Here is a 16948-nt window from a genome sequence, read left to right as displayed (position 1 = left end):
GCTAATCGGATCTAGGATAAAATAAACTATACTCGGGTACTAGAGGGATTACTAATAACACGTAAAGGGCCGTATAACAGGAGTAAGGGTGAGAGTAAGTCTATAAGCATAGGTATCTACTAGGGTATTAATAGATCTATATCTTCTTCTAATAGGATTTATTAGATACAAGCCTGAAAGGAAAGAAAATGATGATCAGCGTAGGCATGTACTGTTTTCGAAATACTATACAGTAAGAAAACGAACTAACGAAACTTACCAATGTATACCAGTAGGTGCATAGGAAAGCGAGCAATGCGACGACATGTTGCGTTCCAGAATTCAACACGGTTTGAACACGCGCATGCATGTCGGATCTACGAGGCACGCTCAGCACATTCTATGCCATGAATAGCAACACGAGCGGTTAGTAATTCATGCAGCCGGTTCCTTGCTGCGGCGTCAACACCTTGTCGGGTACATGGCAAACCCCAAACAATCAACCCAAGACAATTTTACCAGCACTCAATAACAATGGCTGTAGCGGGGCAACTCGACGAGGGGCAGTAGACGGCCATGAGCGTCTCTGCTGACACTCGGGGTGTGCGTTGGACGATAAGTAAATAAGTAGGCTCGCCTACGCCTCTGCTCACGGCGCACTGCAGCCGCCCTTGCGCGTGAAAATGACTGCGCCATGCTGAGAGGTACGTTACACCACGCCCGGGGAATAGATGGGCGCTTACGTCCACGTACAAACACCAGCGTCGCATCTGTCTTGTGTCTCAAGTGTTTATTATCCAGCGCCTTGACCTCAAACCAGTGGTTGTCGGTTCGACACAGCACGGGCAAGCAAAGCGAGGCTCTGTCTGTCAATGGGGCTGACTGAACGCCCTAGTCCCCCTTGCGTTACTGCCACTCACCTCCCAAGGGCACGCCTGAACAGTGCTGCCTTCCCATTCTGAACCGCCATCGACCACGACGATCCTAGGTGCGCGCCAGAATGTCTGAACCAATCCACTACAGCAGCTTCAAGGAGCAGATGCTGAGATTCCGCGCATCGGACGAAGCGAGAGAGCAGTTTGTTAGCGTAAGTATGTCGCGCCATCGCCCGGCCGCGTGTCTACGTCCCCACCATTACATCTTCCTTACTAAGAGCTGAGCAACAGGAGCTTGTAGCCAGATACGAGGCTTTGTCAGACCAGTATTCCGACTTGAAGAATGACTACTTGAGTGAAAGAGATAACCGCAGAAACTATCAAAAGACGCTTGAAGAGAAGTTGGCCCTCGTGGCCGACTGCGAGCGTCAGCTGGTACGTTGCCATGTCAGCCTCGCGTAGTTGCCTGCTCATGCTCCAAACAGGATGCGGGTTCCTTTGTATTGGCACTAATTGATGGAGATGGGGCTATTGTAAGTAAATTCCCATCATTGACTTTGCCGTCTCACTTGCTTTTGGTCGACTAAATGCCTGGGGCTTCCCTGCTACTTCGCCCCCTTACCCATGGCGGCAGTCATTCACAGACCATCTACTTATCCTAGCGCCCGTTGTTGTTCCGCTGGCATCTACATCTTGAACCAGCTGCTAAAATCCTTCGTATAGTTTCAAAATGCTCTACTCCAAGCTGCTAATGGTGATGGCGGTTCAGAAGCCGCCTCTCGCTTGTATCATGCGATTCGCGATCACATCGCCTCGCTGTACAGCAACTCAAACAACTGGCCCGTTGTGGTCCAGATTTATCTAAGTCTCGATAAACTCGCAATCAAACTGGCCTCTGTCGGTCTTCTACGTTCCCCATCGGACTTACGCAGTTTTGTCCAGCACTTCAATGTAAATCAGCCTTTGTTTAGTATCGTCGACGTTGGTCACGGCAAGGAAAGGGCCGACCACAAGATTAAGGGTACCATTCGCCATGCTCCTGCTAGGTGCCGCACACGCTGACTGGTCATCACAGAAGCGCTTCGCGTCTTTATTGACAATCCTACCTGTCGGCACATCATCTTCGGTGGCTGTCACGACGCAGGTTATCTTTTAAACTTCGAGCCCTTCAAGCACAACTTGCTCAAGGCTAGCCGCATTACCCTTCTTGAGACTACACCGGCATACGCTGGGTTCAACACACTGATCAACTTCCGACGCACTCGCTTCGATGACGTCTTTAGAGCGGAGCAATTGCTTGAAACGCGAGCGGTCAATGGTGCTAATCAGGCATCGTCACAGCCTCCAGCACAGCCCCCAGTACAGCCTGTTGTTCGCCCAATTACCATCAATCCCAGTAATTCGCCTTCGGTTACTTCGAGAACATCTGTGGCTTCACCTGTGCCTAGCGTAGCGTCGACATCAGTCGCGGAGCCTGACGAGTCAAACAGAGACCCTTCGTGGGGTAAGTAGCTTCATCTCAATATGCTGCATGCGTTTCGCGTCCTATCCTTGAGCTATTCAAACCACGCAAGCGTCTCGCGTTACTCTTGTGAGGAAAAATAACAATGCTGACATATACATCGTAGCCACTGTAGGCAAGACTGGCGCTCCGCCAACGGGCAGTGTCTCGATCGCACCTAATAATAATAAGAAGAATACTAAGAAGAAATTTGCTTATTATAACAAAGGGGAGCAAAGATTAGACGAGGCGCTTCCTCCAAAAGATGCCGCGGCTATCGTTTCGCTCGATGCGCGTATGAAGAAGCTACGCAAGAATTTGTGTAACAACTGGTATGTACTAGACGCGATGTAATACGCCAGCCGCGTGTGTAATGCTAACACAACATGCAGGCACCTCCATGGGAAGTGTGAAAATGGAAAATTTTGCCATTTCCAGCACGAACCCAAGCTACCACCGGCTGAGTTGAATGTTTTACGTCATAAAGCACGCACCTTGCCTTGTAAGAACAGATATTGCGAAGACATCGACTGTTGTAAGTATTGCGCCAGTACCAAGCGGCTTCAATGGCTTCTTAGTCGCCTTTTCAATCATACTAAGAGTGTCATCCTAGATCTGGGACACCAGTGTCCTCAGGAACGCGAAACAGGGTACTGCTCGTTTGCAGACAAATGTGAGTAAATGCCTTAACCAGATACCATGGAGCAACGCTAAGTGCCCATCTACAGGTCACTTCCGCTTCACGCACGGTATGGACAAGGTCAAATATGTTCGAGTTGACCGAGAGGGCAACGAGGACTACGCTCCTTAGTCTCTGCAAATAATCCTGGCTAAGATTGTTTGGGCGTCTCGAGGCTTTAAAGCAGGTCATTAGGGTGGGTTAGATTAATGTATGAATAGTTTCAGACAAGTTGCATTCTCGAACGTCGCACCTCTGCCATTTACTTTATTCACTAAAAATAGTATGGACATTGAGCAGTCATACACCGTAAACTGCAACCACAGGGCAATCTCGGCTTCTGCTCCGCCCCACTGGTCACTCGAAAACGTTTTTATTTCCCCACACTCCACAAAATGCAGAATGTAAGACCGGACGGAACCAATAACTGTAAATTACCTCCGCATCGGAGTGAATTCCAGCCCGTATTACGCTGCACTAGGAATTCAGCCGCGGCACCTAACGTCGGCAGTAAAAAAGTTCGTAACTAGCAAGCTCCGCACACGGCGGGAGTCATTCGAACGTAACCCATTGCTGACTTGTTTGACCTTGACACCATCTTTACCCATTCTTTATACATACTTTGTTAGATCACCTTGATACCATGCCTTTTCTGCACTCAGGGACGCAACCGAAAATCCTCATTGCAGGCGCCGGTATCGGCGGTCTAACAACAGCGTTAGCGCTCCATTCCGCCGGCTTCAACAACATTCAGATCTTTGAAGCGTCGTCGACCCTCACAACACTAGGTGTCGGAATCAATGTGCAGCCTTCTGCTGTCTTAATATTGCGCAACCTAGGTCTTCTAGAGGCCTTGGAGAAAACAGGCATCAAAACACAAGAGCTGAACTTTTACAACCGACATGGAGACTCTATCCTTAGCGAGCCCAGAGGCCGTAACGCAGGGTACATGGTCCCGCAGTTCTCGATTCATCGCGGAGAATTTCAGATGCTACTTCTGAGTGCAGTGAAAGAGCGTCTTGGAGAAGATGTGCTTCATCTCAATCATGCATTTACGGCCTTTGATCAGAACGACAACAGTATCACCGCGCGCTTTTCGCGCAGAAGAGACGGAGAACCAGCGGAAATGTCGAGTGTGACTGGCGACGTTTTGATCGCTGCAGATGGTATCAACTCGACAGCGCGAAAGATACTTTACCCCAATGAGGGACCACCCCGGTTCTCTGGACGCATGCTGTGGCGTGGGTGCATCGAGCGCGACCAGTACTTAACAGGGGCGAGCATGGTTTGGGCAGGTCATGCTGATCAAAAGTTCATTGCGTATCCGATCAGTCAAAGGTCCGCCGATAAGGGCAAGAGTATGGTCAACTGGATTGCGGAGCTTAGAATACGCGCCAAAGACGATGTGGATCTGACACCACCCAAGACTGATTGGACCAAAGCCGTGAAAAAGGATGTCTTCGCAGGGCCATTCGAGTCATGGAGATGTGGAGGTCTAGAAATGAAGGATCTCATCGACAACACGGAGAAGGTGTTCGAGTTTCCCATGTCAGACCGCGATCCAGTTGAGGCATGGTCTTTTGGCCGCCTCACACTTCTCGGCGACGCAGCACACGCCATGTACCCCATTGGCTCCAACGGCGCGTCCCAAGCCATCATTGACGCCGAGACACTTGCCAAACACCTTTCATCCAACACCTCGGACGTTCAGGGCGCGCTCAAGGCTTACGAACTTGAACGACTTCCACCAACATCCAAGATTGTCATGGCGAACCGAGCCAATGGCCCAGATCACGTGCTGCAGCTAGCGGAGGAAAGAGCGCCAGATGGATTCAAGAATGTCTACGATGTTATTCCCAAGGACGAACTCGAGGAAATCGGCAGAGTATACAAGAAGGTTGCAGGATTTGAAATGGAGAGCGTGAATGAGAAGGCGAGGGAGACGGAGGGCGTTGATGTACAGAAAGGCCTGAAGAGCCCGCAAGATTGGATAGTATAGTGGCGCATCTAAAAAACATGGGCGGGGTATAGCGACTAACTTCACATCATTATGCACATACAGATATACATAAATGCGGTCTAAACCGACAGGGCAATAATTTCGCTGCTGCGCAGACTTGTTGTGATATGGGGCTGAAGCTAGTAGTATGAATCGGTTTAAACAAAAATACGGGGCATCTTTCTAACCACACACTTCCTGTTTACGCAACCAGACTTGCATCAATCAAACATGGAAAGAAATACAGAGTACTGGTAACAAAACGCGACACGTCATCGAATCTCCATCATACCAAGGCGCCAACACCCTTGATCATGGCAGTGCACCAAGGACACCTTCCTCACCGACCTCGCCCCAGGGCCAATCCCACCAGTATCATGCGCATCACCTTCTCAGCACCATCCTTGACCAAAGCCTCCGTCTGCACAATTGCCTCATCCAGCGACAAGGGACCTCTGAGAATACTTGTGAATGCTTTGATGCCAGCACCGTAGCAGCCGTCTGCCCCTTCTCCAATCGTGCCAGCCAATGCGACCACCTGCGCACCGTTCCGCCTTGCCCGGCGGGCGATCTCTGTCGTCATCTAATGCTGTTAGGCAGTTTCCGAAAACAACAAGAATGAAGTCGACCAACCTTCCCATTTGGTGACTGGAAGTCCAGGCTTCCCTCGGCAGTAACAACAAAGTCCCATTGCTGATCCAGAACACGATCAATTTCAAAATACTCGTTGATAGCCTCGCCACGAGCACGAAGCTGAGCGCCAAGCAGCATCAAGGCTGCTCCAAGGCCGCCACTTGCACCACTCCCTGGGCTATGGGAAATATCCTTTCCCAGTTTTGTATGAGTTACTCGGGCTAATCGCTCGAGTGCTGCTGCCAGCAAGTCGACTTGAGCAGGTGTAGCGCCCTTTTGCGGCCCGTAAACTCGCGCGACACCCTTAGGACCGCAAAGCACATTCTTGACATTGCACACAGCCTCTATATGAACCTTCTCGGCTATTACTGAGTTAGTTGTGAGATTCTTGTTCAGGGGTTGGAGTATGTGCTTACGGGAATCTTCACGCAAACGAGGATGGATACCGCGCCAGTCCAGGCTGGCTAGACGGGACAAGGAACGACCACCACCTGCCATGGGCAAGTCCTTGCCGTCTACATCTATAAGACGAACACCAAGCGCCTGGAGCATGCCAGCTCCGCCATCAGATGTGCCCGAGTCTCCACACCCAATAATGATCTTGGTGCATCCTGCATCAAATGCTACTTTCATCAACTGTCCGACACCAAAAGTAGTAGTTACAGTCGGGTCGCGCAAATGCTTGGGGACAAGACGGAGGCCTGCTGCAGCGGCCATGTCTAATACGGCCGTCTCCTTATTGGTACCGATGAAGCCTATGTGAGATTCGACAGGCTCGCCGACAGGACCCAAGACTGACTCCTCAATGATGCTTCCATTATGAGTCGCCACTAGTGCCTTTGCAAAACCTTCTCCACCATCATGCAGAGGTAGCTTGCGCAGTATGACAGACCCCTTGTCTAGGACCTTGGCGATGCCGGCTTCGATGGCATCAGCAACCTGTTCTGGGCCCAAACTCTCCTTGAAACCTGACGGTGCTATCAGGACACGGAGTGGGTGCCCTTCTAAGATCTCTGAAGTGGGAGTCTGTGACACGGCTGAGGCGGGGTGCACTATTTCGTCTCCTTCCTCTGGTGGTAAGTTGAATGTCTTGAGCGAGCGGAGAGGCGCCATTTGAGATAGACGCCTCGTAATTGCTGGTGAGCTAGCGTGAGCGAAGGGCTCCATAGATACAGGAGGACTCATAATCATTTTTTGGAGTAGTAAGGAATTAGGAACTGAGTAATTGGGATATTGCTAACAGAAAAAGGGTATCGTGCAAGTGTTATTGTGGAAAGAGAGTTGAAGTGCGTGGATATTGAGCGAGTGAATTGAATATCAGATGCTTGACATCATCTCATCGTCTGGCCCACGGCTTACTTATACCTTGTGTCTCAAGTCTTGCTCGTCTGAAGTTGCAACTTCTCAAATCATAAGATGCAGGCCACAGGCTGGTCCTATTCCTGGTGCACCACACCACACGACCAACGCCTAAGGAATTGGTTCAAGCCTCGAGACCAGCACAGCATCGCCAGCTCAGATCGGACTAATTTGCGCTTTGGTTTAGAAACCGCAATTTCGTCCCATAGCTTTCAAGGCAGGTTAGCACAAGTAGCACAGCCAGGGCATGACGACTACAACATAGCCCTTTGACCAAGATCATAAGACTACCTTACGATGATGCTTTGGCCTCTCAGTGGTAGTCTTGTCTTCTATCTTGCATTGGCCTACGCACCAGTGTCCTTGACATCTCCAGTTTTATTTCTTGACCATAGTCGTCGGGCCAATGACAGTAAGCTCACGTGTCTTCACCAAGCAACTTAGCGAAACTACCAAGATGTACCTTCTTGGCACGGGTAGTTAAACACAGCCCGTATCGCTGACGTCCTCCCCTGAGGCTGTCACGACATACCTGCCGCCTTCTCCCGTCTTGTGGGAGTATCCGCTGCATTACGATTGGCTGTTAGTGACTTGAATACCCTTGTTGGCTATTGTACGCTCACGCGACATGTTTCTATTCTTAAATTTTGTCTACCCTATACTACACAGCCTGAGGTTTTCTGGCACTAATCATGGCTAATGCATTTGTCTGAAGTGCTGGCATTCGGGCTAAGGGGGGGTCTTTGCTGGCTTTTCGGTCAACTTTGGGACGTATGTGGCTGTTGCTGTACAGGGGAACGGCGACATGCCCTTGCTACACTGCCTCAAAATTTATATTGTAATGAAATAGTTGTGAGATGGATTAGGCGGGATGAACGTTTATTAGATGCTGAGCAGGTGGTATCACATTCGTAGACCCTGCCCATCATCTCCACACCGTCCCGACATTCGTTTCACCTTGTCGCTCGCTACTACTATTAGTCATGGAACTCAAAGAAAAGCTACTCAGAAGGCCTTCTGTCGATTTAGACAACTCACAAGAAGCCCCTGTCTTGCCTAGATGGTCTTTTGAACGTAGTGACCATTCGATCCTAAGCACTGAGCGGTTGTTCCAACAGTGGAATCAGTACGATGCCCAGGACACACGATACGAAGCCGGCCATCTGATCGAGGAGGAGAACAACATTAAACGTAGAGAGGTTATTGTACGTTAACCTATCTACCAGTCTCACACACACACACAATTACTGATTGACCATCACAGGTCACCTGGGCCAGCCCCAACGACCCCTCCAACCCTCTAAACTGGCCCAACCGACAAAAATGGATAACCACCATCCTCGTCTCCCTCTTCACCTTCATCTCTCCCTTCTCCTCCACAATAGTAACCCCCGCGCTACCTGCCATCGGCAAGCAATTCAACATAAAAGAAGGTTTCAAGCGCCAACTCATTATGACCATCTTCCTGCTAGGCTACGCCCAAGGTCCCTTCATACTCGCGCCCTTAAGCGAAATCTACGGGCGCGTCACAGTGCTTCAATACGCAAACCTCATCTACCTCGTCTTCAACACCTGCTGCGGCTTCGCACAGTCCGGGCCGCAGATGCTCGCATTCCGGTTCTTGAGTGGACTTGGGGGTGCAGCACCACAGGCTGTAAGCCACTTCTTTTTTTCACCTCTTCCCGCGCCACAGACGACAGTGTTAGATGTACGGACTTTGCTGATGTGTAGGGAAGTTATGCAGCGGCGTCTTAGCAGATACGTGGAGCAAAGAAGAACGCGGAAAGGGTCAGGCTATTTACGGTATCCTGACCTGGCTCGCTCCCTGTATCGCACCTATCTGCGGCGCGTACATTTCGACGGGGGTGAGCTGGCGCTGGATCTTCTTCGCTACGTCCATATTCACCGTCTTTGTGCAGCTTACCGCCGTGTTCTTCCTCGCTGAGACTTTTGCGCCGGCGATCCTTGCTAAAAAGGCGAAGGCTATGAGAAAGGATATGGCGGATGGAGCGGTGATTGTGCGCACGGAGTTCGAGACGGGAGATCGAATGAGTAGGATTCTGAGGAAGAGGTTGGTGCTCCCGTTTATAATGATGTTTACGCATCCGGCGACGCAGGCGCCATCGACGTATCGGGCGTTTTTGTATGGGGTTATGTATCTCATGCTGTCGACGTTTCCGATGGTGTTTGAGGAGGCGTATGGTATGAGTGTTGGCAACGCATCATTGAACTACCTATCGTTGTGTTTGGGGTTTATGGTAGGATTGCAGATTTCGCATCCGCTTATGGATGGGGTATGTTTCCCCTCTCTCCTTCTCTTCTAAAATTCGTGGGCTGAAGCAAGTGCTAACAAAACGGATCAGTTGTACGCTCGTATGAAATCCTACTACAACCTCACCGAAGGCCTCCCTGAATTCCGCGTCCCACCCATGCTCATCGCAGGCATTTTGTGTCCTATCGGACTCTTCATATACGGCTGGACAGCACACTACCATGTCCATTGGATCGTGCCGAACGTCGGTGCTGCCATCACTGCTGTGGGTCTCATCATTGGGTTTCAGTGCTCTCAGGCGTATACGACGGATGCGTATGAAGCGCGGTATGCGGCGTCGGCGGCGAGCGTGGGTGCGTTTATGCGGACCATGTGCGGGTTTAGCTTTCCGCTCTTTGCGCCGCAGATGTATGAAAGCATGGGGTTGGGGTGGGGGAATAGTTTGTTGGCGTTTTTGACGTTGGGGTTGGGTTTGGTGGGGCCTGTTGGGTTGTGGTTCTATGGGCCGAAGTTGAGGAAGATGAGTTGGAGGGGGTTGGATTGAGAGACGGAGATGAAAACAACAATTTTTCTTTTGTTTTATGCTTCTGAATATGTTATGATTACGCCCTAATTTCTGGATGTAAATCTTTTCTTTTGTGTAACTTCTCTATCTAAAGAAAGATCAGTGTACTACACATCATTCATGAATTGAGAATATCGACTATTTTAGGTAGCGTAAATGCGATATCTCCTTTGAAGAGCCAGTCCCCTTCATCAAAGCCATCCACTGTTTCGTAGTCTTCCGTATCAATAATAGCCAAGGATGCTCCATCTGCTCGTGCAGTGCTCACCCACTCTGCAGCTGGGAAAACTTGCAAGCTAGTCCCAGCCGTAATCACCAAATCAATGTATTCTTCTGACATCCACTCATCAACATTGTCTGGTGCGCCAGCAGCAAGCCTTTCGCCAAACCAAACCACTCTTGGGCGCAAGAGATTTGCACATTGGGGGCAATGTGGAAGGTCGGATAGCGCAACTGGACGTGCTTTGTGGTCAGTATTGGATAACGAAAGAAGAAATGGGACGTCTTCTGGCTTATGAACGTCGATAGAGTAATTGCATGCAGTACATCGAACAGTCTTTAATGTACCGTGAACGTTCAGCAACCTTGACATGGGATGACCAGTTTGCTCGAGAAGCCCTGAATTGCCATTAGCGCACCAGTCGTATCATTCTTCTACGCTACTTTCCGTACCATCAACGTTCTGATTGATAGTAAGCCATCCTTGATGCCAATCAGCCAGCGCCGCCAACGCATGATGTGCAGCATTCGGCCTCGCTTCCAACGCCTCGAGTAATCGCTCGCCATAGAATCTCCACACTGTAATTGGATCTTCTCGAAACTTTTTGGGTGAAGCAAGTTCTTTCACATTGATGTCGTTCCATAGCCCGTTTGTTCCACGCCAGGTGGCCAGGCCAGATGGTGCACTGAGTCCAGCACCGACGAGGCATAGAACACGCGAAGATTCTGCCAGAAGATCTGCAAATGCTGAATAATTATGGTTGTCGCTAGTGTTCATACTGAAACCGAAGTAGAGCCTGGCGGTGCTTGTAGTTCTTTCGGTGGTAGGCTGGATGGTGTATTTGCGTTAGTGCGCGGTAGATACATGGGGATCCGTGCCTCGTACTACAATTACTACCTCTTCAGGCTTAACACACTCATGCCGAGCTAGCGCTAAGAAAGATAAAATATATTTCAATACCATCCGTCCTTGCGCCGCAGAACACACTGTGCGACAGGACGCCTGATTTATCACTGCCACCAACAAATCTCTTCCAGTGATCCCTATTTTAACTTACAACGACTAGTCTACTGCCACACGTATGTAGCTATTCGGCTCTCAGATACTGCTACGCAGTATAGTGTACCTTTTTAGGCACGTGATTGCCTAAGTGCAGCTGAGCCAGGTTACGCTAAAAAGAGGTGCACTGAAGCACCAAGATTAGTATTAGATAATACTTTTGAAAGGCAGCTTCGCACCTTAAGAGACATGTAGATATTTGTCTTGCAGTAATCATTATCTGAGTTGATACTAAGTCATGTTGATTGATCAATTACTTACCCAAAAAAATTAACGTTAGTAGTCACCTTACCAGATACGTTCGTCATGATCGGTCGACCTCGACAAGTTTGGCTTTCATGTGATTTAGAGTATACTCTTGGCGCATAGGGTGTGAGGATTGACATAGGAAGTTCCTCATGCGACGCGGGTACCTGCCTCTATTTCGGAGTTTTCTCATGCGTCAATTTTCGTCCGTTTTCCTTACGTGCAAATATTCGGCCCGTTTTCCAATGTGCAATTCTTCGTCAAAAAAGTAACGGGAAATCAATCAGGCTGAACTATTATTAATCTTTCAAGATTTGTAAGCAGACTTCCAAGTGGTTTAGGGTTTCTACACTGGGCAACGTCAATATGCGTTTCATACTACTGACATTCGGTGCAATATGGTCAGAATACACGGTGAAGACGGACTTCTCATCCCAATGATTGGATTGTGTCATGGATCCAGCTGGGTATCTCGGGAATCAACGCACCTATATAAAGGATATGGAACTTTTTCCACAAGAATCATACCAACATCATCAATTCACTACCATTCAGGAAAAGAAAACTCATTTCAATAGCTTCCTACATCTATCAATTATCCTGCATCTATCGAATAGATAACCATGGCTACCAGCAAGTCTTTCACCGCAGAGACCGGCGGTTTGGAAATCGCCAAAGCCTACTCGTCCCAAATCACTGGCAAAACGATTCTCATTACTGGTGTCTCTCCTGGAGGCATTGGCGAGGCTACTGCTCGCGCATTTGCCCACGGAGGTGCATCTCTTATCATCGCAACTGGGCGCAGCAAAGCCCGAGTCGAAACCCTGACCAAAGAAATCTCCGCAGATTATCCATCTACAAAGTTCGTCAATATCGTTCTCGATCTCGCCTCCCTCAAAGACGTCGAGCGCGCCGCAAACGAGATCCTCAATGACAAATCCATCGAGAAAATCGACATTCTCGTCGAAAACGCTGGCAGCCAATTCGGAAATACCGAGCGTGCACTCACAGTCGACGGCATCGAGACGCATCTTGCCGCCAACTACTTGGGCCACTTTCTCTTCACCAAGATGCTCCTCCCACGGCTACTTGCCGCCGCCAAGGTAAACCCTCCTGGCGCGACTCGCATCATTCCTGTGGGCAGTGAGGCCTCCACCTTCAGCCCCTTCCGCTTCAGCGACTGGAACTTCGACCTCGACAAGGAAATCCCCGACGACGAGAAGCCCAACTGGGACGTGATCACCAATGCGATAGGAGTCCCCGCAACCGATAAATTCGATGCCTTCGTTGCATACGGGCAGAGCAAGACCGCCGCTTTGCTTTTCGCGGTCCACCTCAACACGTTATTTGCTAAGGAGGGCATCTTTTCGTTCTCGCTTCATCCTGGAAGGGTGAGAAGTTCAGCGGCATTGGCGATAATAAAGGATGTGCCGGCATATGACAAGCTATTTACAAAGACCATTGACCAGGGGAGTTCGACCACTTTGCTTGCGGCTACAGATCCTGGATTGAATCCTGAGAAGGGAGTGTGGTTGGAGGATAATCATCTTGCGGAGCCGGTTGCGTGGGGGGTGGATAAGAACAAGGCTGAGAGGCTGTGGAAGTTGTCTGAGAAGATTATCGCTGAGAAATTGGGGAATTAAGCTAACGAGAGTGCACGGTTAGAGTTCTAGACATAACTTGGGATACTGCAATGATGTTAGACTATAGTGCTGAGATATTTCAATAGAAAATGCGCGTTCCTTCAGAAGCGTGTTAGTTGATTAAATAAACACCAGGTCATGTCACACTACAACTGCTCCTGATTCTAAATCGGATTCAAGAATAATATCTGCGCACTTAGTCTGTGTAATAAAATACCCGCCAGTACATGAGTAAGACATGCGGGGTCATCTTGCATTAGCTATGATTAGTAGATCGCGCCCTGTTGTAACAGGGAAGCTTCGGTACGAGTACTGAGGGCTTTGCTCGTTGGGGTTGTGGATGATCACGTGGGTGAAACGCCAATCAGTCACTCTATGTTACCAAAGAATCAAAAGTAACGCCTGAACTGTCTTAGACCTGGATGTAGTAAACAATATCAAAGATTAACGTTCATGCTTAATCGAGGGTATTCCGTCATGTGAGATTGACTGGGCATCCAGAAACCTACGTGTATGAGGTTAACGACATACCAAACGTATCGTCGCCAAAGTTAATCGCGGTGCTGAAGCTATTGTTTTAGGACGAAAATGAGAGTGAACCTCTCTAATCGGAGCTTCAAGACGATTAGTGTTACGAAGCATAGATGTTCAAGCTAGAGCTAGATAAAGAGACTCTTTACTAAAGCCTGTATGTTGTATTTGCTATCTTTGTACTGTATTCTACCATGAGGTTTCGCCGCTAACAAGTCAAAATAAGACTTTAGTTGAGCGTGAAATTCTGAGTCGTATGCCACAAAATGTCTTAGAGATACTATCAATCAGCTGTGCAATGACAATGCGTTGATTGGTGTAAGTGTAAGTTCGTCATACAATCCGAATATGATAATAGTGGAGTTGTTGAGGAGGCTGAGGGCCTTGAACTTTTCCTAGAGTTCACAGCCGTAAAGTAGTGGTGGCGCAGTGGGAGATTCTAGTTTAACCCCGAATCAAGAAAAACATGTACTAGCGATTGTAATAGCCACCACAAGGTCTAGGCTAGTACAAGTTGGCCGGCCTTTTTGCTAGTTGGTTCAATTGAGAATTCGCCTTCAGCCTTCTCCCGCTATACTGCGGGCTGTGCAATCAGCCACATGCAGCTGAGTTGGGCTGAGCTTCATAGCCCCCTCCTAATAGTATCACATGTCCAATCTGGTTGCCTTTTCTTGTCCTCCATATTTTGATGCAGTATCGCGTGATCAGACTACGGATATATATTGGGATTTCTTTTCGGAGTAGATAAACTTCTTCTTCAATCATATTCCATTGCAGCGATTTGATCTCAACTCAATTCTACCAACTTGACTGGGGCTCGCCCCTTAGCCTTTTGAGCTCAATCTTGTATCGTGGCACAATATCCCTCATCTTTTGGAGCAAACCCAGAAAGCAACACTCGACCCTCTCATTTCGTTTCGCGGCTGCTAGGAACTATGCAACTGAAAAACCTGACGATAGAAGTACCACTGAGTGCAACACAACATGGCAGTAGTCGTATCTTTTGTGTTCGAGGGCCTCCCTGGAGAGACACGCTGTTGGTCATCACTTTCTTCGCCACGAGCTATATTGCCCACGCAGCAACAGTCAAATCAACACCCGGCGAGGGAACAGTCAGTATAGCGTTCAACACTTTCATGGCATTATGTTTCCCGATGTTTGGGCTTTTGCGCGCACTAAATGCAATTGCTCGCGGCGCACGATTCGGAGGTTCTGAACTCAAGAACGCTTGTAGAGCAGGTGCTCTTTGCATGGTTGTGAGAAACCCGGAATGGAGGCCCAGCCCTGGAGATACTCTTGCAGCGGTCCTTGAGCAACGAAGCCAGTCCGATGAAGAGAGTAACGTCACTTCAGACATCATCGATGCAAAGATGGTGAACTACTTCCCTACATATGCGCGAGAGGACTCATCAGCTTGGGCCTACTTTGATACCATTGGCTCCCGAGCTTATGTGGATCCAGACTTGATCAGAATACATGGTACATACTTTCTATCGGAAGGGTACTCATTTGCTATAGTACCACGCAATGCTTGCTTGTCGGAGATTGATCGCATTGATTCCAGGCCATTGGAACCACGTATGGATAATACTTCGCCTGCTTCTGCGGATATAAGCCAACCCCCTGGGGCTGAGGCCATTTTGAATCGCGACTCGAGTTCTACACCAAGCCTAGACGATAATAGAGCAGACGCCCAATCTATATCGACGGCTGGCATTACCGCAACGAATCAAAGTGTCAACAACGTAAATAGCTCTGAGCCCGGTTCGGGGGATACGTTGATACCTACACAAGAGAATGGCAGTACACCCGACGTCAATAGTGATATCAGTTCGAGTTACAGCGTAGCGAAAGCAATCGCATCGCTGATCCAAATCCTAGGTGCACTGAGCATCATCCTTTTACGCAAACCTGATACTATAGAGCGGTGGGGATATGCATCATTCCAATTGACCGTGGTTCCATACTTAGTCATGACTGTGGTCAACTTCACTAGTAATGCACTTACAGCAGACTACGCTTGTCTATATATGGTTGAATCAGCGGTGATGAGGGAAGCACGAAATAGAGGTAGCAGGTTCAAGGGGACCGTGGCAGCTTTGGAAGAATACACGGGGCCCCTATCACCAGACGTCTCGACGAAAGATATCTCAGTTTGGACAGGTCTTACGCAGAAGCATATTCGGCGGGCCGCAAGCATCTTGTCTGGGGAATGGCTAAGCAACAAGCTTTTCGGCCTAGCCTGGGCAAATTTTGAGGCGCCTGAGCGCAAGGTTCGCGAGATCTCACATGTTCACCTTATATGTGAGGAACAAGTGGAGATCAATCATCCTCAATCTGGGAGTACTACCGAGGATGACCAGCAAAATCACCAACCTGCCACCAATATGTTGCATGAGAGTTCCAATATCGAATTGGAGCATAATTCTCTAGTACCTGTCAGAAATGAGAACTCGATTATTCTTGCAATTAACGAGAGAACCGAACTGGACGTTCTAAGTATCTATCAAAATCACCCACAGCTCGCTGCAGACATACCCCTCCACAGCGATTCAGTCGGCTCTCCTCCAGAACCTAAAACAACTTTACCAAGCTCAAGGGGTCAGAGGTATCGTATCCAAGGATTCCGCACGACCCCATGGTTCGATCCAAAACTACTACTTGGTCGAAGCAACCCCAGAGAAATCTCATCGCGTATTTCTGAAGATGGCTCACATGCATCCAACACATCCAATCAACTCAAAAGTTCCATGGTTGAGCTTCTCAACGCTTTTTACTCTGGACTCTTCCAATCGCTCGATCCAATTCGACTACGGCTCATTGCATCCGTTGAACAAGTCAAGCAGGATCGGACTGGCACCGAGAGCTGGACAACACTCATCAAGATGCTGTACGGGAGTCTGACCGTCAATGGATTAAACGCAAACCCGGAGAATGGCGCCTTGTATAAAAATCGAAGAGTCACGATATACGTCCCAAACTGTTCTCCTTTTATCCGCGAAGATAAAGATAAGGGCAAACAACCAAGGGGAAGGGGCCATGCCGGAGTCATGATGGTTCTCGAGTTTCTTCTTGGATGTTTCATCCTTAGTCTTCTCATCGTCGTCCTCGGATGGCTCTCGCATTGGTTCTCTCGCGGTGGAAGCAGTCGTACTGAGCGAGCCATCATCTTGCTATGGGTGGCTGAAGGCGCGTTCGGTCTACTTCTTCCACTTTTGAGTATAAAAGAATTAATTATGGTGTTCCTCTTACTGCCAGTATATGCAGCGTCACTAGTACTACTACAACAAACCTAACGTCCATCCCTCCGTGGCGCAAATCCCTGTGTGCCGCAATCGGCCAATCAGCTCCCAAGTTTTAGGAAGAAGTCCGTGATTTAAGCGAGCT

The 16948-nt window shown here is 48.9% G+C and overlaps 7 protein-coding genes across 7 annotated transcripts; 5 read left to right on the top strand and 2 right to left on the bottom strand.

Annotated features, from left to right (window-relative positions):
* Window positions 1-979: 979 nt before the first annotated feature.
* On the top strand, window positions 980-3166 carry COCMIDRAFT_107950 (uncharacterized protein; the record flags this gene model as incomplete). Its single annotated transcript, XM_007694533.1, has 9 exons — window positions 980-1066; window positions 1146-1289; window positions 1340-1387; window positions 1578-1875; window positions 1930-2358; window positions 2483-2687; window positions 2748-2890; window positions 2969-3028; window positions 3084-3166. 9 exons carry the CDS (start codon window positions 980-982, stop codon window positions 3164-3166), a joined length of 1497 nt encoding a protein of 498 aa, XP_007692723.1.
* A 511-nt stretch (window positions 3167-3677) lies between these two features.
* On the top strand, window positions 3678-5033 carry COCMIDRAFT_30344 (uncharacterized protein; the record flags this gene model as incomplete). Its single annotated transcript, XM_007694527.1, has 1 exon — window positions 3678-5033. One exon carries the CDS (start codon window positions 3678-3680, stop codon window positions 5031-5033), a length of 1356 nt encoding a protein of 451 aa, XP_007692717.1.
* Window positions 5034-5373: 340 nt separating this feature from the next.
* Window positions 5374-6779, bottom strand: COCMIDRAFT_9407 (uncharacterized protein; the record flags this gene model as incomplete). Its single annotated transcript, XM_007694524.1, has 3 exons — window positions 5374-5616; window positions 5667-6028; window positions 6083-6779. 3 exons carry the CDS (start codon window positions 6777-6779, stop codon window positions 5374-5376), a joined length of 1302 nt encoding a protein of 433 aa, XP_007692714.1.
* Window positions 6780-8008: 1229 nt separating this feature from the next.
* COCMIDRAFT_9406 (uncharacterized protein) lies at window positions 8009-9841 on the top strand (the record flags this gene model as incomplete). Its single annotated transcript, XM_007694523.1, has 4 exons — window positions 8009-8230; window positions 8290-8679; window positions 8762-9319; window positions 9389-9841. 4 exons carry the CDS (start codon window positions 8009-8011, stop codon window positions 9839-9841), a joined length of 1623 nt encoding a protein of 540 aa, XP_007692713.1.
* A 139-nt stretch (window positions 9842-9980) lies between these two features.
* Window positions 9981-10859, bottom strand: COCMIDRAFT_9405 (uncharacterized protein; the record flags this gene model as incomplete). Its single annotated transcript, XM_007694522.1, has 2 exons — window positions 9981-10480; window positions 10535-10859. The coding sequence occupies 2 exons, from the start codon at window positions 10857-10859 to the stop codon at window positions 9981-9983; spliced, it is 825 nt and encodes a 274-aa protein (XP_007692712.1).
* A 1151-nt stretch (window positions 10860-12010) lies between these two features.
* COCMIDRAFT_107963 (uncharacterized protein) lies at window positions 12011-13030 on the top strand (the record flags this gene model as incomplete). Its single annotated transcript, XM_007694532.1, has 1 exon — window positions 12011-13030. The coding sequence occupies one exon, from the start codon at window positions 12011-12013 to the stop codon at window positions 13028-13030; it is 1020 nt and encodes a 339-aa protein (XP_007692722.1).
* A 1466-nt stretch (window positions 13031-14496) lies between these two features.
* On the top strand, window positions 14497-15747 carry COCMIDRAFT_107939 (uncharacterized protein; the record flags this gene model as incomplete). Its single annotated transcript, XM_007694531.1, has 2 exons — window positions 14497-15139; window positions 15356-15747. Coding segments are annotated over 2 exons (1035 nt in total), but the record flags the coding sequence as incomplete, so codon positions are not given.
* Window positions 15748-16948: the final 1201 nt, after the last annotated feature.

The sequence above is a fragment of the Bipolaris oryzae genome (genome assembly GCF_000523455.1).
Source record: "Bipolaris oryzae ATCC 44560 unplaced genomic scaffold scaffold_223, whole genome shotgun sequence".
In the NCBI taxonomy this organism is placed as follows: Eukaryota; Fungi; Ascomycota; class Dothideomycetes; order Pleosporales; family Pleosporaceae; genus Bipolaris; species Bipolaris oryzae.
This window is presented reverse-complemented; position numbering and strand designations above follow the sequence as displayed.